General features: G+C 38.9%; 2 protein-coding genes across 2 annotated transcripts; both read right to left on the bottom strand.

Moving 5' to 3' along the window:
* Positions 1-8,512: 8,512 nt before the first annotated feature.
* On the bottom strand, positions 8,513-9,806 carry LOC138590147 (somatostatin-1B-like). The gene is made up of 2 exons (XM_069660721.1): positions 9,538-9,806; positions 8,513-8,986 (listed from the first exon to the last, which is right to left on the bottom strand). The coding sequence occupies exons 1-2, from the start codon at positions 9,640-9,642 to the stop codon at positions 8,759-8,761; spliced, it is 333 nt and encodes a 110-aa protein (XP_069516822.1). The 5' UTR covers positions 9,643-9,806; the 3' UTR covers positions 8,513-8,758.
* Positions 9,807-13,090: 3,284 nt separating this feature from the next.
* Positions 13,091-16,229, bottom strand: srm (spermidine synthase). The gene is made up of 8 exons (XM_069660114.1): positions 16,060-16,229; positions 15,559-15,679; positions 15,380-15,472; positions 15,125-15,278; positions 14,958-15,041; positions 14,547-14,692; positions 14,247-14,369; positions 13,091-14,136 (listed from the first exon to the last, which is right to left on the bottom strand). Exons 1-8 carry the CDS (start codon positions 16,188-16,190, stop codon positions 14,119-14,121), a joined length of 870 nt encoding a protein of 289 aa, XP_069516215.1. The 5' UTR covers positions 16,191-16,229; the 3' UTR covers positions 13,091-14,118.
* Positions 16,230-16,695: the final 466 nt, after the last annotated feature.

Genomic DNA, 16,695 nt, shown 5'->3' with positions numbered 1-16,695 from the left:
AGGCTGAGCCAAACAAGGACGCCTCTGGGAGTGAATCACAGCAGTGTCACCTCTGTGATTAGACACCTGTATTGTACACATCATAAAGGGACTCTGAGGTACTTAAACAAGGCAGTCAATATCATCTTGTGCTGAAACTATCATCATGAGCGTCTCCCAGACATGAGTCTGAGGCTTGGTGTATAAGCTGAAATCATGAACTCAGACTGCTTTATTATGATCGATCAAGGTTTGACAAGACACCATATAAAGGCTAAAAGAAAGTGTGTGTGACTCTTTTCTGTCTTTAAGCCCTATTTGCATTTCACATCTATTAGCTTTCCTCATCATAACATCAATACTGTAAAAATGCAGAATGAAACCAATATAACAGAGACCTGATATATATAACCTCAGTGGAAATTGGTCTTGAGGCTCACAACCTATTGAAGAATTTATAAACTTATAACCTGCAAAACCATGAGACAATCGACACCAGTTATTTGCATGAGCAACTGACAGAAGGAGTCAAAACCGACAAAGAGATGAGATTAGTAGAGTCATTCAGTTGGTCCACACAGCACAAAACATCTATCTTTACATGTGTTACATTGTCACCAAAATGGCAACTGACTTGGTCTTCGCACCACATATAACACTTATAACTGATTCCATTATTTTTGTAACTTAAGCATGATAGCACCTCAAAGCAAAAAGTGAGTGTAATGAACTGAGCACATTTCCTGTCTTCCTTGTAAATAGCTATTCTAATGCAAAGTATAAATACCAAAAATTGATTTTTTTTAAATAATGCATCATTTGTTCAGCTATTTACTGCTGTTAGCTAGCAGCTATCAGATGGTTTGCCATGATATTTTGTACAGAGGTTCATGGTCCCTAGAAGATAATTGCTAATGGCTAGCTAGACTGTTTCTCATATGGAGCCATGACGTTGAAATTTGTGGGTTTTTTTGTGAAATATCTTGACAATTTTTTAAATGAATTAACATGAACATTGGCACGTACATTGTTTGTCACTCCAAAGATGAATTGTAATGAGTAATGCATGCTAACACTCTAAACTAAGATAGTGACTATGGAAAACATGATACCTGCTTAACCTGCTTGAGCTTAGCGGCTGTAGCTCAGCAGTAGAGTCAGTTGTCTCTCAATCAGAAGGTAGGGAGTTTGATCCCTGACTGCTACAGTCACATTTCCTTGGGCAGGACACTGAACCTGAAAATTGCTCCTGAAGTCATAGCCAACAGGTATGAATGTGTATAGATTGCAGATTGGCATAGTAACCTTAGCCATCAGTCTGTGAATGTGAAATGTAGTGTAAAGCACTTAGAAAAGGGGTTATATAAATACAGTCCATTTGTTAGGATTGACAATGAGAGTGTGTTAGCATAATGATTTTAGCATTGAGTTCTAAGCAACTATTGAGTTCTAAGCACCACTCTGCGTATGTACAACCTCACAAAGCTAGCAAGGCAGCAGACACTGAGCCTTGGTACACTTAGTCATTGGGGATAATGCAGTCAATTTTTTTTTTTTTATGTGTATAAAAAATAAAATAGTGTGCACGTTTGCTAGAAGTCCTAATTAAATTGTGAAGGCAAAAGATCTCATGAGGTAGTTGTCATGGTTTAAGCACGCTAATTAGCCCCAGTTTAAGACGTCTCATAATAAACTGATAAGATTGCTGCTTTTTGCTACAGCAAATGTAACCTGCGGTTTGCTTCTCAAAGCACTTAAAGGTCATCGTTAACTAAATCCTCCAAACCCTGTGTTTTGCTCCCACACCACAGACCTGCCCAGCCTCCCGGAGTAGTGGCAGCCACAATGAACAGGGTCGCTGCAGTGACCGGCGCGCTGCATACCTTCCTCATGCCGGTGACAGCTCATTTTCTGAGCCGCAGCTTTAGCCCTGAGAGAGCAGAGGGCCCTGTAATGATCAGCTTTTAGCAGTGGCACTGGGCGGCAGAATAAGCCATCAGGCATCATTAGGCCCTGCTGGGGGAAACTATCTTTCCATTCCCATCGGTGCTCCCAAACAGGAGAACTCTTTGATAGAAATACACCTGCAGTTTAGCCTGTGTTTTGTGTCCGCTATGAATGCTTTGCTCTGTCACAGTGGGCATCATTTAGAAGTCAAACAACCAAGTATAATGCATTAATCTTGTTGATGATTAAATAGTTAACACCAACATATCTCTACTTATGCCTACATATAAAAAAAAAGGATGCAGCGACTGATCAGCAGCAGGCACACATGGAATCATATTACTTCCAGCTGAATAGAGTCACTTTTGAGAAGCACTAATGATCTCTCGACAGAGCGATGCAAACCTGCAGCACACTCAAAGATACAGGTCTATTATTCCTACTGGGCTGCTACTTTCCCCAGAACATTTTTTTAAATTGATATTTTTATATTTATTTTACTTCAAAATGCCTCAGCTAGTCAACCATGCAGCATTTGTTCGGTACTCTGGATACAACCCCATCTGAAATGTCACCACTAAAGAAATTGAGCTGGGCTGACGGAGATGAATAAGGCTGCTGCGGGCGCCGCGTTCAGAGCCACTAGGTTAATAAAGTACAAGTACATATATGCAGACTGCACAGAAATTCATCTGCACTATTCAAACAAATCCTGTACACCCTGTATAGTGTATCAGATAATTCAGGAAGGCTATAATGAGTTTCCTAAATGTTAAATTAACATAGTTTTGAATATTTCCAATTTACTCAGGTACACTTTGAAACAGTGCTTGCTTCTAAAACACAAAATATGTCAGATGTAGTGACCCGAATCTGTAAAACATAGAGAACAATATAAGTCTATGTTGTTAGTGTTGTTGCACCCAAAGGGGACAGCCTTTTCTCACAGCAGGAAATCGACACACAACCGAGATGCCTGTTCACACCTGACCTCAGAAGCATTAGCCGAGCTCTGGGTGATAATTTGACCTGTCCTGACCGATTAAGGCCAGGTTAGGGAACCATATGATGTCAACCGTCTCTAAATGTTCACTAGTGCATGATTGAAATTATTCTGACGCATGTGAAACACTGTGATCATGTAGCATTCACAGAGGCTCACACGGCCAACAATGAAGGTGTAGGGCTTTAAGAAATAATAAATAAATAAATAATGTAGGAAATCATTTGTAGTTTTCATCCAGATGCAGTATTTAACACCAAAATCACTTTGGCATTTGCAAAGACAGTGACAATGTTGCGATGAAATCTATTTCCTCCTTTTCTTTGGTTGTTTTCTGCTACCTGCTAAAAATCTATTATCTATATCACTGATGCTGTTCAGGGTCGCATGGGCGAGAGGTGGGGTACACCCTGGACTGATCGGCGGTCCAGGGCTGACACGAAGAGTCAGATAACCTTTCACATTCACATTCACACCTACGGCAAATTTTTAGAGTCATAACGAGCATGTCTTTGGACTGTGGGAGAAGGCCGGAGTACGCAAAGGGAACCCACACATACAAACTCAACACAGAAACGGCCATTACATCCAGGAACCTTCTAGCTGTGAGGTGACAGTGCTAAAATATCCTTCATGCTAAATGAATACACTTAAAGCTGCATTAATAGATTTTTGTCCACTAGTCTGACAGTTGTTCTCCCATTACCTCTGTTTTGGTCTCCATTAATTCTTAAGGATATATTTGCAAGATAGCGCCCTAGATATTCCCCTTTTGCTTGCCATCTAGATGCTGCCTGCTGTTTGGACCTGGACAGGCAGTTTACATTGAGTTTCAAGCTTGTTTGCTGAAAACAGCTGCTTGCTGTTTGTGGTAAACAAGGTTGATGAAGTGGAGAGAATTAATGTAACAGAAATTCTGTCTACAAAACAAAAGTGACAAACTAAATTAGTCACAAAAGCTCTGCAGAACTGCAGAACTGGATGATAATTCTCTGTGGGTTTTTCTCTACAAATGACCCTTTTTAATGTACAAAGTGATTTGATTAAATGTTATTATATACCTAGATATCCACAATTGTTTTTCATACAGTGGGCAGTTATATGGTTCAAGTATTCCAATCTTATTTTGATCATTAGAAATCATTCCAAAGATGACAAATAGTCCCACTTTTTGCATAGAGAGACAAAATGATAAACCATAAAACACCAACCATACAGTAAATCGTGACTGACCTAAAATCGTACCACGTATATATACTTCCCCCAAAGTTTACAACTCTTCCCTGCATTTATGTAACTGTGGTGGGTTCACTTTGAAGTTGTCTCTTCTACGTGGAGCACCAACACAACTCAAGTATTTGTTATTTTTAAACACCGGCACATATGAATTTGAATTACACAGTTAGGCCGGAGCACTCGTTTGCCTCCTCCTTCAGATCAAAAGGAAACCAATAAAATGCTTCGCTTGCAGGCCTCAGCTTTGATGTTGCTCTTCTGCGTGCTCATTTGAGCCCAGGGGCATAACGTCCGGAGTGGACGGGAACTCTGACAGCAAATTGTTGTGTGTTTATAATCTCAGCTCCAGAGACACTGATTGGCATCACAAGCTTCTTTTTTAAAAGTTCAAATCTTGTTGTTGTGGACCTTTTTCTTATTCTGCAAAATTATATTTCCTTCAATTCTCACATAAGACATTCTAGTTATTCTGCCACAGGTTGTGAACCCTGATAGGTGTTGTTTTGTTATGGTGCTGTTTTACTGCACAGAAGACAAAATGAAAGATGCTACTGGTTGAACTGTAATCAAGTGAGCCCATAGGAGCTTTTGTCTTTTTAAGATCATTGCAGCGAGCGACGGAGCACAGTTCCCAGCGGCTGCAAGAAGCATGTAATTAGATTGCTTTGAAATTCACAGAAGTGTAACTCAGCATCAAGCGGTGTTTTCAGTGGATCTGGCTGCCAGGATGGATCACTGACAAGCTATTCTCTCCAACTGTCTTTAACACATACATGATGACAGTTACAGAGAATAAAGTGTCATCACCACGGCCTTTAATGTTCCGCATTTAACTGATTCGTTACTGTGAACTTATTTTAACTAGTGTCTTTGCACCTGTGAAATAAGCACATTCATGTGTCATTATCTCCTATTCATCCTTTAGGGGAGGATAATGAGACAGAAACCCTTTTGAGACGAGTGTATGGAGACTACTCTCAGCTTGTTTCTCCTCTGGCTGTGCAGGGTGTCTATGGTGGTACATTATCCCTCATCCTACAGACATTAGGTGTTTTTGTGTTAAAAATGTCATCTGGAAATAAAATTGAAAAGATTATTATAATATCAGAAACAGCACTGTAAAGTTACAGTGCATATTGTCTGCTGCAATCGTGCCTTCTACTTAAAATAGACTGACAGAGTGCCCCCTGATAGTGTGTGAACTTGATATTACAATGTACGGCAAACATGACCTAAATAAATTGGCCATCTTTGTAAACTGCAGAAACACACATTGGTATTTGTGAAAAGCACAAATTAAAAGAGAATCAAAATAAAATAATATGAAATCAGTGGGAACAAAATGATGACAAAATCATTGGAATGATGATATGATAGTATAGCAGTGTTATGGCAAGAAGTACCTCTGGGGTCTGGGGGTATCCAGGTCAGTAAGATTCAGGTCATTGTGTAAGATTTCACACATTTCACACAATGAGTCGCATTGGATTATTGCCCACTGAAAAAACCTCTGCTGAGCAACGGGCCTAATTAGGCTCCTGCCAGCAAGAAACTCCAAGCAGAGCATTCACCAGGGGATAGTTGTATGGATTTTTGTTTTTATGGATCTACTATAATCTACAAGTTTTGTCTCAAATAAAAAAAAAAGAAATAATTTTTTCATCAAGGGAGGTCTTCGCAGTGTAAGCACCACTCCACAACTGCAGCAGAATGGAGGAAAAGTCACAAGGGATTCAAGATGAAAATTTGTTAACCTTTTGCTATGAGATTCAATCTACATTGAAATGTATCAGATATATACTAAAATGTAAAGAAAGGAGACAATATTAAGAAATTTGGGTTTCTATTTCAATAGAGCCAGTAAAGAAGCTTATGTACAAAATGGGCGGAAAAAGATTTGGTTTATAATTTATGTTTATAAAGAATATACATAGTTAGGGTATATTAACTGTGTTTAGGCTATATTCACTGTCTTTTAGGGTATATTTACTGTGACTAGGGTATATTTACTGTGATTTAGGGTATATTAACTGTGACTTCGGTATATTTACTGGGTATAAGAGTTTAGGGTATGTATTTTATGGTATATTTACTGTGTTTTAGGGTATATCTGTGTGATTAAGGGTATATTTACTGTGTATTAGGGTATATTTACTGTGATTTAGGGTATATTTACTGTGTTTAGGGTATATTTATTGTGATTAGGGTATATTTACTGTGTTTTAGGGTATATTTACTGTGACATAGGTATATTTACTGTGAGTCGTTTTTTTTTACTGTGTTTAGGGTAGGTATTTTAGGGTATATTCATTGTATTTTAGGGTATATTTACTGTGATTAGGGTATATTTACTGTGATTTAGGCTATCTTAACTGTGACTTCGGTATATTTACTGGGTATAAGGGTTTTTTTTTTTACTGTGTTTAGGGTATGTATTTTATGGTACATTTAATGTGTTTTTGGGTATATCTGTGAATTAGGGTATATTTACTGTGTATTAGGGTGTATTTACTGTGTGTTGGGGAATATTTCCTGTGATTAGGTTATCTCTCCTGTGATTAAGGATATATTTACTGTGATTTAGGGTACATTTATGGTAATTAGGGTATATTTACTGTATTGGGTATATTTACTGTGTATTAGTGTATATTTACTGTGATTTAGGGTATATTTATTGTGTTTAGGGTATATTTATTGGGATTAGGGTATATTTACTGTGATTTAGGGTATATTTACTGTGTTTAGTGTATATTTTTTGTGATTAGGGTATATTTACTATGTTTTAGGGTATATTTACTGTGTATTAAGGTATATTTACTGTGTATTAGGGTATATTTACTGTGATTTAGGGTATATTTACTGTGTTTAGGGTATATTTATTTTGATTAGGGTATATTTACTGTGTTTTAGGGTATATTTACTGTGACATGGGTATATTTACTGTGAGTCGGGTATTTTTTACTGTGTTTAGGGTAGGTATTTTAGGGTATATTCACCGTATATTAGGGTACATTTACTGTGTTTAGGGTATATTCACTGTATATTAGGGTACATTTACTGTGTTTAGGTTATATTTACTGTGATTTAGGGTATATTTACTGTATTTTAGTAATTTGTGTTTACTGTGTGTGTATATTTGCTTTGGGTATATGTACTGAGAATTTATTTACTTAGGGTATATTCACTGTGTATTTATATTCATTAACCATAAGCCATAAAAAACACAACTATTAAACGTGGCTCAAATAACAGAATATTTCCCCTGCATGTATAGCACCACATTAAATCCATAAGGTCACTTATAAAGACTGTGTGCCCGGCTTGAAACGTAATATTGTGGCTATCACATACCCAATATTCCAGAAAGTCTGAGAGTGTGTTGCAATTACAGTGTCACTGATCGAGTCTTGGTTGCTGCGAGAATCGAAAACTGGGTTGAGAGGGTCACACTGAGAACATTTCATTATCTCAATATGCAGGGGCAGCCTTGTCTGTATATCCACTATGAATTACTGAGGTCAGATTCATATCAACCTGTTATTGTTTTCACTGTTCAAATGTACAACAAGTTTCCAGCTTACAGGCTTTATAGTAAGTCCATCTGCAGTCAAATGGCAGCAATGACTGAATTCAGGGGAAGCTTGTGATTTATATAACTTCCTATATAACTGACATATTAATCGTCCAGTGGGTGACGGTAGTGTCTGGCTTGAATTGTGACTAGGAATTAATTAGGACCTCAAATACAACGTTGTACTTAAAGACATGTATATTTATTTTGCTGACTCTGGCCTTCAAGTTGGGTTAAGAATATTTATTTTTATGTTCTTTTAGTTTTTAGTGTTTTTCAGTTTTTTATTCACAAATCAGTTCTATACAAATGATTTAAGGGTGAGTTGTAGTATTTTTATTCCATATTTTGGTTCTCCTGTGTTTTCTTACACAAGAGGAAATATCTCTCTCCCCTTTAGTATTTTCTTTGCCTGTACACTAAAAAGGCAGGTATACGGCAACAAGAAGATGAAAAATAATTCAGGTTGAGAATCTGCTCTGTTGCTTCCTGAGAGCAGCAGTGGAGAAAAAAAGTAAGAATGCAGATTAATTGGCTTTCAAAAAGGTGAAACGTGTCTGTATCTTTAGTGTAGGATTTACAACAGCAACTTTTTTTTAGTAGATGTAGAATATATTTGAATAATAGGGGAGTAAAGCAAACCTTTTCACAGTTTTAGTGCAGTAAATGTCCTGATTCATGCTAAAAATATATCCATAATTTTGCATGAAATCTGACTGATTTATAGTAAAGAAGCAGTTTACAGTAGTAATTAAATGTGATTCCCATCTCAAACATTATATCCATGCTTTATTGTTGACCCTGAAAGAAACGTACATAAATACATACATTGTATAGATAAATAGATACATACATTTTAATATTTAAACAGCCACACTGTCTCAGTGAAGTCCATGGATGCTGAGTTTGACAGGTGTAGATGATGTATGTACAGCTGAGGTCTACTACAGTTCATGTGGAGCTTTGAAGGGGGGGGTTACAGTCGGCAGGCAGGTCCGGGTGGGTAGTTTTTTTTGGCTCTGTTAGCAGGAGGTGAAAGTTTTCCAGAAGAAGTTTTTACAGGGGGCTTTGCGGTCGCGCTGAGGCAGTGATAGTCGGTTGTAGACGGCTCTCTCCTCCAGACGAGACTCCAGCGGCTCCTCGAGGTCCACAGTGGCCCCCTCCCCCGGGAGCATGTTGGTGTCCAGAGCTCCGTCCAACAAGCCCGACACCAGCTTCAGGATCAGCTCCTTACGCTCTTTGCTCAGCTCCTGAAGAAAATAAAAAAAATAAGAGCACATATTATAAATAGGAACATTTTAAAGACACTGAATTGTGGAAAATTAGAGCTTAATTGGAAGCTCAAATGTCAGGAATTATCAATTTCAGTAATCAGTATTTTTTTCATTAAAAATTTATGAAATAAAAAAGTTGACTTAAAACTGAATGCATTTTCTATTTGTTAGTTCTTTTGAATGAAATATAACAATTTCAGTATTAATTTCTGATTATTTTACATGCATTGTAAGTTAAGTTAAAATCATGATTACGGTATTACAGAAAGTGACAATTTAACATCTTAAAGGGAAGTTTTAATATCAAGAATTACAGGATGAAATAAGATGAAAATTGAACAAATGTTCTATTTTAAACTCTATAAAATTCAATACATCAATTTTTGTTTTTGTATATTTCACAAGCATCTTCAATTCATCATTTTTTTACAGCAAAAAAGTGGTAAAATCTATCAATCATAACAGTTGCAATAAAGAGAACATTTGTTATGAAACTATATATAAGAGATAAAAATAACCCGTCATACCCTGCTCACATGGATGGGGCTCCTATCGTCCACAGGAAGCACGGCCGCTGCTCTCACGCTGAACAGAACCCCCATGAGAGCCGCTAACACCACCAGGAGCTGCATGCTGTGACAGGAGAGCAGGTGACAGAGCGGAGCTACAGTCACAGGAGCAGGAGGCTTACCGAAAGAGGAGTGTGAGTTAGAGGGAGAGAGAAGAGAGAGTGGAGAGAGGTGGAGGAGAAAGTGCAGTGCAGTAGTTAGTGGCCGCTGGTCACAAAGATTTGGAAACCACTGATGTTCTTTCTGCTCTACCTCCAAAGTCACTCACTCTTTTATACGCCTCTCCCCCCTACACTCCTCCGCCACTGACGTAGAGAGTGGTGGGTGTATGTATGACGGACGGTGGAGGGTGTATGTGTGAGTGTGTTTGGGGGTGTGTTTGGAAGAGGATGGGGAGATGAAGGGTTCAGGACATAACAAATGGAAGCGTTCAACAGTTAACCTTTGTGACAAATTGTCAGGTTGGTGTGTTGATGCAGATTCACCAGAGGGAACATCTGCAGCAGACGGAGACGTCACCGCGCTAAAACCAGGTTCTGACATCAACATAGAACTAATGTATGACATTTAGGATGGACGGTCTCAAACTAGACCTCCTGATGCTGGTGGCCAGACTGTTCCTCAACTCATCAACAGCTTGACATCACTGTCCCTAACACTGCTGTAGCAGCAATCAAAAAGCATCAAGGAAACACAAACTGATCAAATTGTTCATTACTTTTACATCCCAGAGCACTTCTGTGAGCGTCTGATTCCTGTCACGATGCATTCATGTTCCTCTCTGACACCTGCAGATTACAATTGAACCGTCTGACACTCACCATGACTTCAGGCAGTGTCTTTAGGAAATGCACAGCACCAATCTAGGGGGGTAAACATAGCTGTTAAAAAGAAGAAGCTGTTCTTCTACAGCAGTTTAGTTTGAGACGTACAGAGGATCTTGAGTCTACATTAACATGAGGAAGATTCAATTAGATTTTATTTGCTCGATTACGGTCTGCCGGTTTTTTGGTTTTATTGTCGTTCCCTTTTACTGATTTCTTGCTTTTCTTTGAGCACTGTAATCATCTTAACCTTGCTCTCTGAAAGGTGCTGTATAAAATAAACTCTCTTTCACTTACGGAACGGTGTCCTTTGACTCAGGAGAGATACTACAGACAGGAAAATACTGCTAAGTGATCTCACTCAAAGGTCCAGAAGGTTGTCTATAAAATGTGTTTGTGAAAGCTACAACTAACTATATTCCAACTACACTCACAAAACAGAGTCATATTAATGTGTGTGTGTGAGAGCATACAATGTATTCTAGTTAATATATTGCAGGCTGCAGGCTGTTTGCTTTCAGCTAGTTATAAGTTGTCTCATGCAACCAGAGCACATTCAAAATGAGTATCGGTAAATATTTTTTTTGTCTTTCCTACACAATATTGTTTGGAAGCGTGCCCTCGATAGCATTTATAATAAATTAGGTGTGAGTGTTGAGGCCTTTGTATTTGGCTAAAAACACTAAATGTAGCCCACAGCTTAAAAAAGAAATAGATTTTGTGAGCGTCTCCTGAAGTAGTACAAAACTCAATTATACCGGTCTAAATGAGATAAACTCCTCACGAAAACTAATTACGGAGAGCTGATTAGAACAAACATTCTTGTTTGAGAGAAAATTGTTTCCAAAGTTCGTGAAGTTGCAATCAAAGCTTCAGGAAACATCGCTGAAAAAGCACAATTAGACAAAGTTCCCTGGTTTACTGCTGTGACGTCTTTAGACGATGCTACCGGCAGGGAACATACAGTACTTTGTAACACTTTTTACTCCAGTAGGCCTCAGTTGATATGTTGTAATGGATTTGTCGTGCCTTCTGAACAGTGTTGACGTCCTTTTCTTCATACACTGCTGATCTGGAGAAGGCCCGGAGCCAATGCAAAGATTAGCTGACTGTTGAAACGGCTAAATTGGCAATTCAGTGTGTTTGAAGAATGTACAAAAGCAGGCCTCCTTAAAAGTATCCACACAGTCCAGCCTGCAAGAGGCTTTAAACTGTGGTGAGTGTCAGCAGGACGACTGGTATAGATTCTTACACTTAATGCCCACGTAAGTCTCCATTTTCACTACATCTGCTTTAAGTACAGCCCCCAGCATCACCTCAACAACTCTCTTAACTTTGTGGTGTGTATTGAGGTATATCAGTCTATTTAACTGCACTGCAAACATTTTTTTTGACTCAGAATTTAAAAGTGAAACATTTCCCTCTGAGTTTTGTTATTGCAGTGCAGACATTGTTTAAAGCAAACATTCACTCAGATATTCATACATACTCTTTCTGTGGTCTTAATGTAAGACGGGACAAATTTTAGGTTTACTGTAACACTTATCTCCACACTGTATAGGAAGTTCAACAATAACGCACTGCATTGACGCAGGTAGGAAACATTTGAATAGAAACCAGTGACGACTGAGGTCCACACAAGAGAGTTGATGCAACTGAGGGCAACAGTGACACTTCTACAGCAAAAACATTGACTGGGTTGAGCAATTTACCGGGGCCGTGGGGCTTTTCATTCAAATTCAAAGAAAAACGTAAAATGCTGAAGCGAATTTTTCAACAGTGTCATTTAAATGCAGTCCTTTAAACCTCCACAGTCTGTGACAAAACATGAACTTAACAGCTTAAAGGATGCCATCTTGTGCCTGATTACTGAAACTGCAAACAGCCATCACTGATGCTATGGTAATGATTATACAAGTATCTGTTAAACTATGTTTAAGGTTAGTTATTTGCAGTGAACAGCAGCTTAAAAAGCTCCTGAAACATATCACATATTAACCTGTGTTTGGTTGGAAAGTGATTCTGCAACTGGGAAAGAGAAGCTAAAAACTGTGAGACAGGTAGGAAGCAAACACAGAATCATTTTCATGAGAGAACATGTTCGTTTTTTCTTTTAGGTGCACATAAGGAAATAAAATTGTCACAAGAGTCATTTTTTAGTAATTGTAGGAGCCATAACTTGCTTTTGGCTATGTTGATTATTATCTATGTTGGGACCTGGGTGTGGTTTCAACCTTACCTAACTGCTCAGTTGGTGGGATTTCAGATAAAGTGGGAGGGTAGGGCTCAGACATTTTCTGTTGAATGTCACGTACTGTTTTTGTATTATAATCTTTGTTAGTGTTAGTTAATAAACAGTTAAACGCATCTGGACCTGGGTGTCGGTTTAGCTCAGGGTTTGGATCGGCGACCCATGTGCATGGCCTGTGGTCCTCGATGCGGCGGCCCAGGGTTCGACTCCCACCCTCAGCCCCTTGCCGTGCGTCATCCCCCACTCTCTCTCTTCCCCTGTTTCCGACACTTTCCTCTCTATAAATAAATGCATAAAAGGCCCAAAAAATAATCTTACTTTTTTTTTTTTAAAAGCATCTGGACCTTAAAATGTTTTTTGTGTACAGACACATGGCAGTAAAGGGACCACTTAGTAAATAGCAGCATTTTACAATCACAGTTGCTACACAGATAAATTAGCGTTTATGTTACCAATTTATTACAGTTTTTATAAAAACAAAAATCATTTGAAATCGCTCAGTTATTACAGGTATTACATCATCTCTCAACAAACATTCAATGTGGATTGACAACTAAGAGGTAACTTAAGATGTTTGACAATGTAATGACTCATCATACATGCCTACTACAGTACAAGCTTACTACTGCAAGTCAATACCCAATACTGCAAGTTATGATTGCATAATGAATTCACATTTTAAATAGATTACTTACACTGCGAAGCTCCAATGCCATACTTAGTTTGACTTTTAAAACCGTTACATTAAAGAGAGTTTGAGAAAACTTCTTTCCTGTGATAAATCAGAGACAATTTGATCAATACTTGACAACAAAAAAGCTTATGTCTAGAACTCTAGCTACCTTTTACACCATGATCAATACAGAACAAGTTTTCTTCTTCAACCAATTTTAGGCACTATAGGGTTCATGTGTAGGGGACACATTAATATTCTGGATCAGTCATAACAGATGGCCACTGTGTGTATTCCTATGAGCACAAATTGATATTAAACATAACAAATAAAAATACAGCAATAGATTACATAAACATACTCTATATGGTATGTAATAAATTGCATAATATGTAGACGCAGTGATTCCAATAAACAGTACACAGATTCAGCGTGAGGTCAAGTTTGATCGCAACGCTCCTCCCACTCCCGCCACCCAGCCAATTAATCTGCCCTTCACAAAATGCTGATAAGACATTTACAGAGTAAATATGAAAAACAAAATATATTCCGATAATAAATTAACACATAGAGTGTGTAAGACTGAAGGAAGGAACAAACATTTTCTCTGTATAGGTCAGCAAGCTCCCATACACTGATTATTACTTTCCCCCACCCATAAAAGCTTAAAAAGGGTTCTCTCGTCAGTGATGCTGAACTGTTTGAGAAGGTGCAGATGTCTTAGGGCAAAGTTGTTTATAAGTGGTTTGTGGGCCAGGTAGAGGATGAACGTAGAGAGCTGTAGTTGCTGGTCATGCGTCACTCAGTACCTGTCATGGTAAAGGAAATACAAAGGAATTAGTATCAGATCTATGTTGACAGTTTTAAACTGCACTAAAATACTGAGAGCATAATATTTAAAGGTTGTTTAAATATTTACCTTTCTTGCAAACTCAGGGAGGACGAACGATGCTTTGTGAATTTCAGGGTTGTAATATTTAAGGCTCATATTTTCCATTTCTTCTTTTGACAAGGCTTTCACTGGCTCCTTGAAATTTGTTTCCTAATTAAAGAACGGAATATGCGTGTCAGTCATTTACAGGACATAACCAACCACAGGGAACAGCAGATACGTTATTGCACAACAGAACAGGTTTACAATAAGCCACAGGCATTTAGAGCTAATCTGACAACAATCAGGTGTGTGGTGAATGGCAAATAGAGAATGACGAGCACTTACAGGATTTTTACTGCACAGCATGAAACCAATTTGGCCACTGGGATAAGTTGGGATAGTGCCGTAGGCATAGTCCACCACAGGAAATAGGGTCTTGCAGAAGGTCCGCATCTCCTTTATCAGCTCCAAATGGAGCCATTGACACTCTCCTGTGAAATTGACACAAGAGGAGATGTGAGGGCATAGTAATTTCCTTTCCGCCTTTTTCAGCACTGTTCTACAATATATTGAGGTAGCTGGAAGACATAAATGAGGACATCCCAGCTCCAAATGAGTTTAAAAAAAGGCGATACTCCTAAGTAGTTTTTTTTAGGTAGACTTAAAAAGGGGTGTGAATTATTATTTAGCAGCACAGTTATAACTTCTACGCTTTTCTCCAACTGCCAACAAAAAACTGATGCAAGAAAAAGTTACCCTGGGAACAAAGTATTCCATCACTTCTCAGTGCTGCCTTCATCAGCTGATAGTAAGACTCCTTGAACAAACTCTCAGCAGGTCCTGCGACAAAAACAAAAGTCAGAATGGGGCCGTCTCTATTAACAGCTAACAAAGAACAAAGGCGTTTAAAGACTTGTACACACCAACAGGGTCTGAGGAATCTGTTATTATTACGTCAAAGGCATCCTGGTTCTGTTTCATGAATTCAAAGCCGTCTCCAACATGGAGGGTAAGCTTGGGACTGAAAAACCCTTTGGCCATGCCTGGGAGGTACTTCTTTGATACATTGATGACATCCTGCACAGTAGAGAACATCAATATTAATGACAGCAGGTGATACTTAAATGCAGCATTAGGGAAATACAGTAGTTGTACAGCTCTCATCTTCATCTTCACACCTCATCTATTTCACACAGAACCACTGATTCCACCAGTGAGTTTTTCACCACTTCCCTCAGCACACCGCCATCTCCTCCACCAATAATCAGCACCTGAAAGAAAGAGAAATTTGCCAAATGTCAAAACAGGGGTGTCCTGTCCTATCCAATAATTTTTCATTTAGAAATGTGTGTGATACCTTCTTGGGGCATGGGTGGCTGAACAGGGGAAGGTTGGCAATCATCTCCTGATAGGCAAACTCATCTCTCTCTGTGCACTGGATCACTCCATCCAGCACCAAGACGTTCCCATAGGTTTTACTAACGTTAGAGCAAAGTGTGGGAGGCACAATAGGAACGCCCTTAAGTTATATTGATCTATAATGTCTCAGTCATTTAGAAAAGGATGCATTTAAGTTGCTAACGTTACCGTGATTCTGCTCAACCTGTCAGTGACAGTAAATGTAACTCTGAGTCAACCCAGAGTTAGCAACATCATTACTAACGTTACCATCTCGCCACTTATCTGTCGTTTATTCGCTACCTAGCTAGTTTGTTTGTGAGCAACAACTTGAGCCAAACGGCTCAAGTCACAGGCAGCTGAAAAACTTAAACAGCTTAAGATTGGTCATTTATTTCAAGTAACGGTATATGCTAATAGCTAGCAACGTTAGCCAAGTTATGTAGCTTAAAGTACTCACCTCTTGAAAACCATAACATCTTGAAATTTTGATTTCTTGTGATAGAGGACCTCTTCTACCTGAAGACTCATCGCTTGGCCCGGCCATAGCGTGCACGTTTCCGTAAACCACCCATCTCTAATGTGATCCATGTCGGCTACCAGCAGCCACAAGTAATAGAAATGTGTCTGTAAGTGTGGCGATGTGAGTAAGTTACGACAAAGATCTGACACTTCACCGTCGTCTGACGGCTAAACATGATGTCTCACATTGTAACCAATGGGATTCTGTCAACGTCAGTGACGCGCCGTTATCTGAGCCAATAGGGTGGCGGGACTTACCGGTTCGTGTATAGTTTGTTTGACTTCACACTAACAACGTCGAGCAAGGCCCCGCCCTGTAGCAAGAGCCGTGTGGCTGCATGGAGGTATCCTGTAGCCCACGTGAAGCTAAACCAGAGCTAGAATCTTTAGCTTAACCACGCTGGCGTACTACTGCGCCTGCGCACACCAGTAAGGGGGGGGGGGGGGGGGTAGAGGAGTGAGTGGGGTCAGTGACCAATTAGTTGTTTACTTTTTTTCTTTTAAAAAGGAACTTCTCTTGTAATCATTGATACAGAGAAATGATTTTCGCTTTGTAAAGCCTGGTAAAAAATAC

Source organism: Semicossyphus pulcher, unplaced genomic scaffold (assembly GCF_022749685.1).
Source record: "Semicossyphus pulcher isolate SPU_LCO1_2020_fin unplaced genomic scaffold, fSemPul1.0.p SCAF_13, whole genome shotgun sequence".
NCBI classification, from domain to species: Eukaryota; Metazoa; Chordata; class Actinopteri; order Labriformes; family Labridae; genus Semicossyphus; species Semicossyphus pulcher.
Note: the sequence above shows the minus strand (reverse complement) of the source record. Positions and strands in the feature narration are given on the sequence as shown.

What these genes read in the sequence shown, in the direction of transcription:
- LOC138590147 (XM_069660721.1), bottom strand. Translation starts at nt 9,642, where the DNA reads ATGCAGCTCCTGGTGGTGTTAGCGGCTCTCATGGGGGTTCTGTTCAGC. An exon ending in GCCCCATCCATGTGAGCAGG is followed by an intron (nt 8,987 to 9,537) that starts GTATGACGGGTT and finishes TATTTTCTTCAG; the next exon opens with GAGCTGAGCAAAGAGCGTAA.
- srm (XM_069660114.1), bottom strand. Translation starts at nt 16,190, where the DNA reads ATGGATCACATTAGAGATGGGTGGTTTACGGAAACGTGCACGCTATGG. An exon ending in TTCTGTGTGAAATAGATGAG is followed by an intron (nt 15,279 to 15,379) that starts GTGTGAAGATGA and finishes TCTACTGTGCAG; the next exon opens with GATGTCATCAATGTATCAAA. An exon ending in TGCTGTGCAGTAAAAATCCT is followed by an intron (nt 14,370 to 14,546) that starts GTAAGTGCTCGT and finishes TTCTTTAATTAG; the next exon opens with GAAACAAATTTCAAGGAGCC.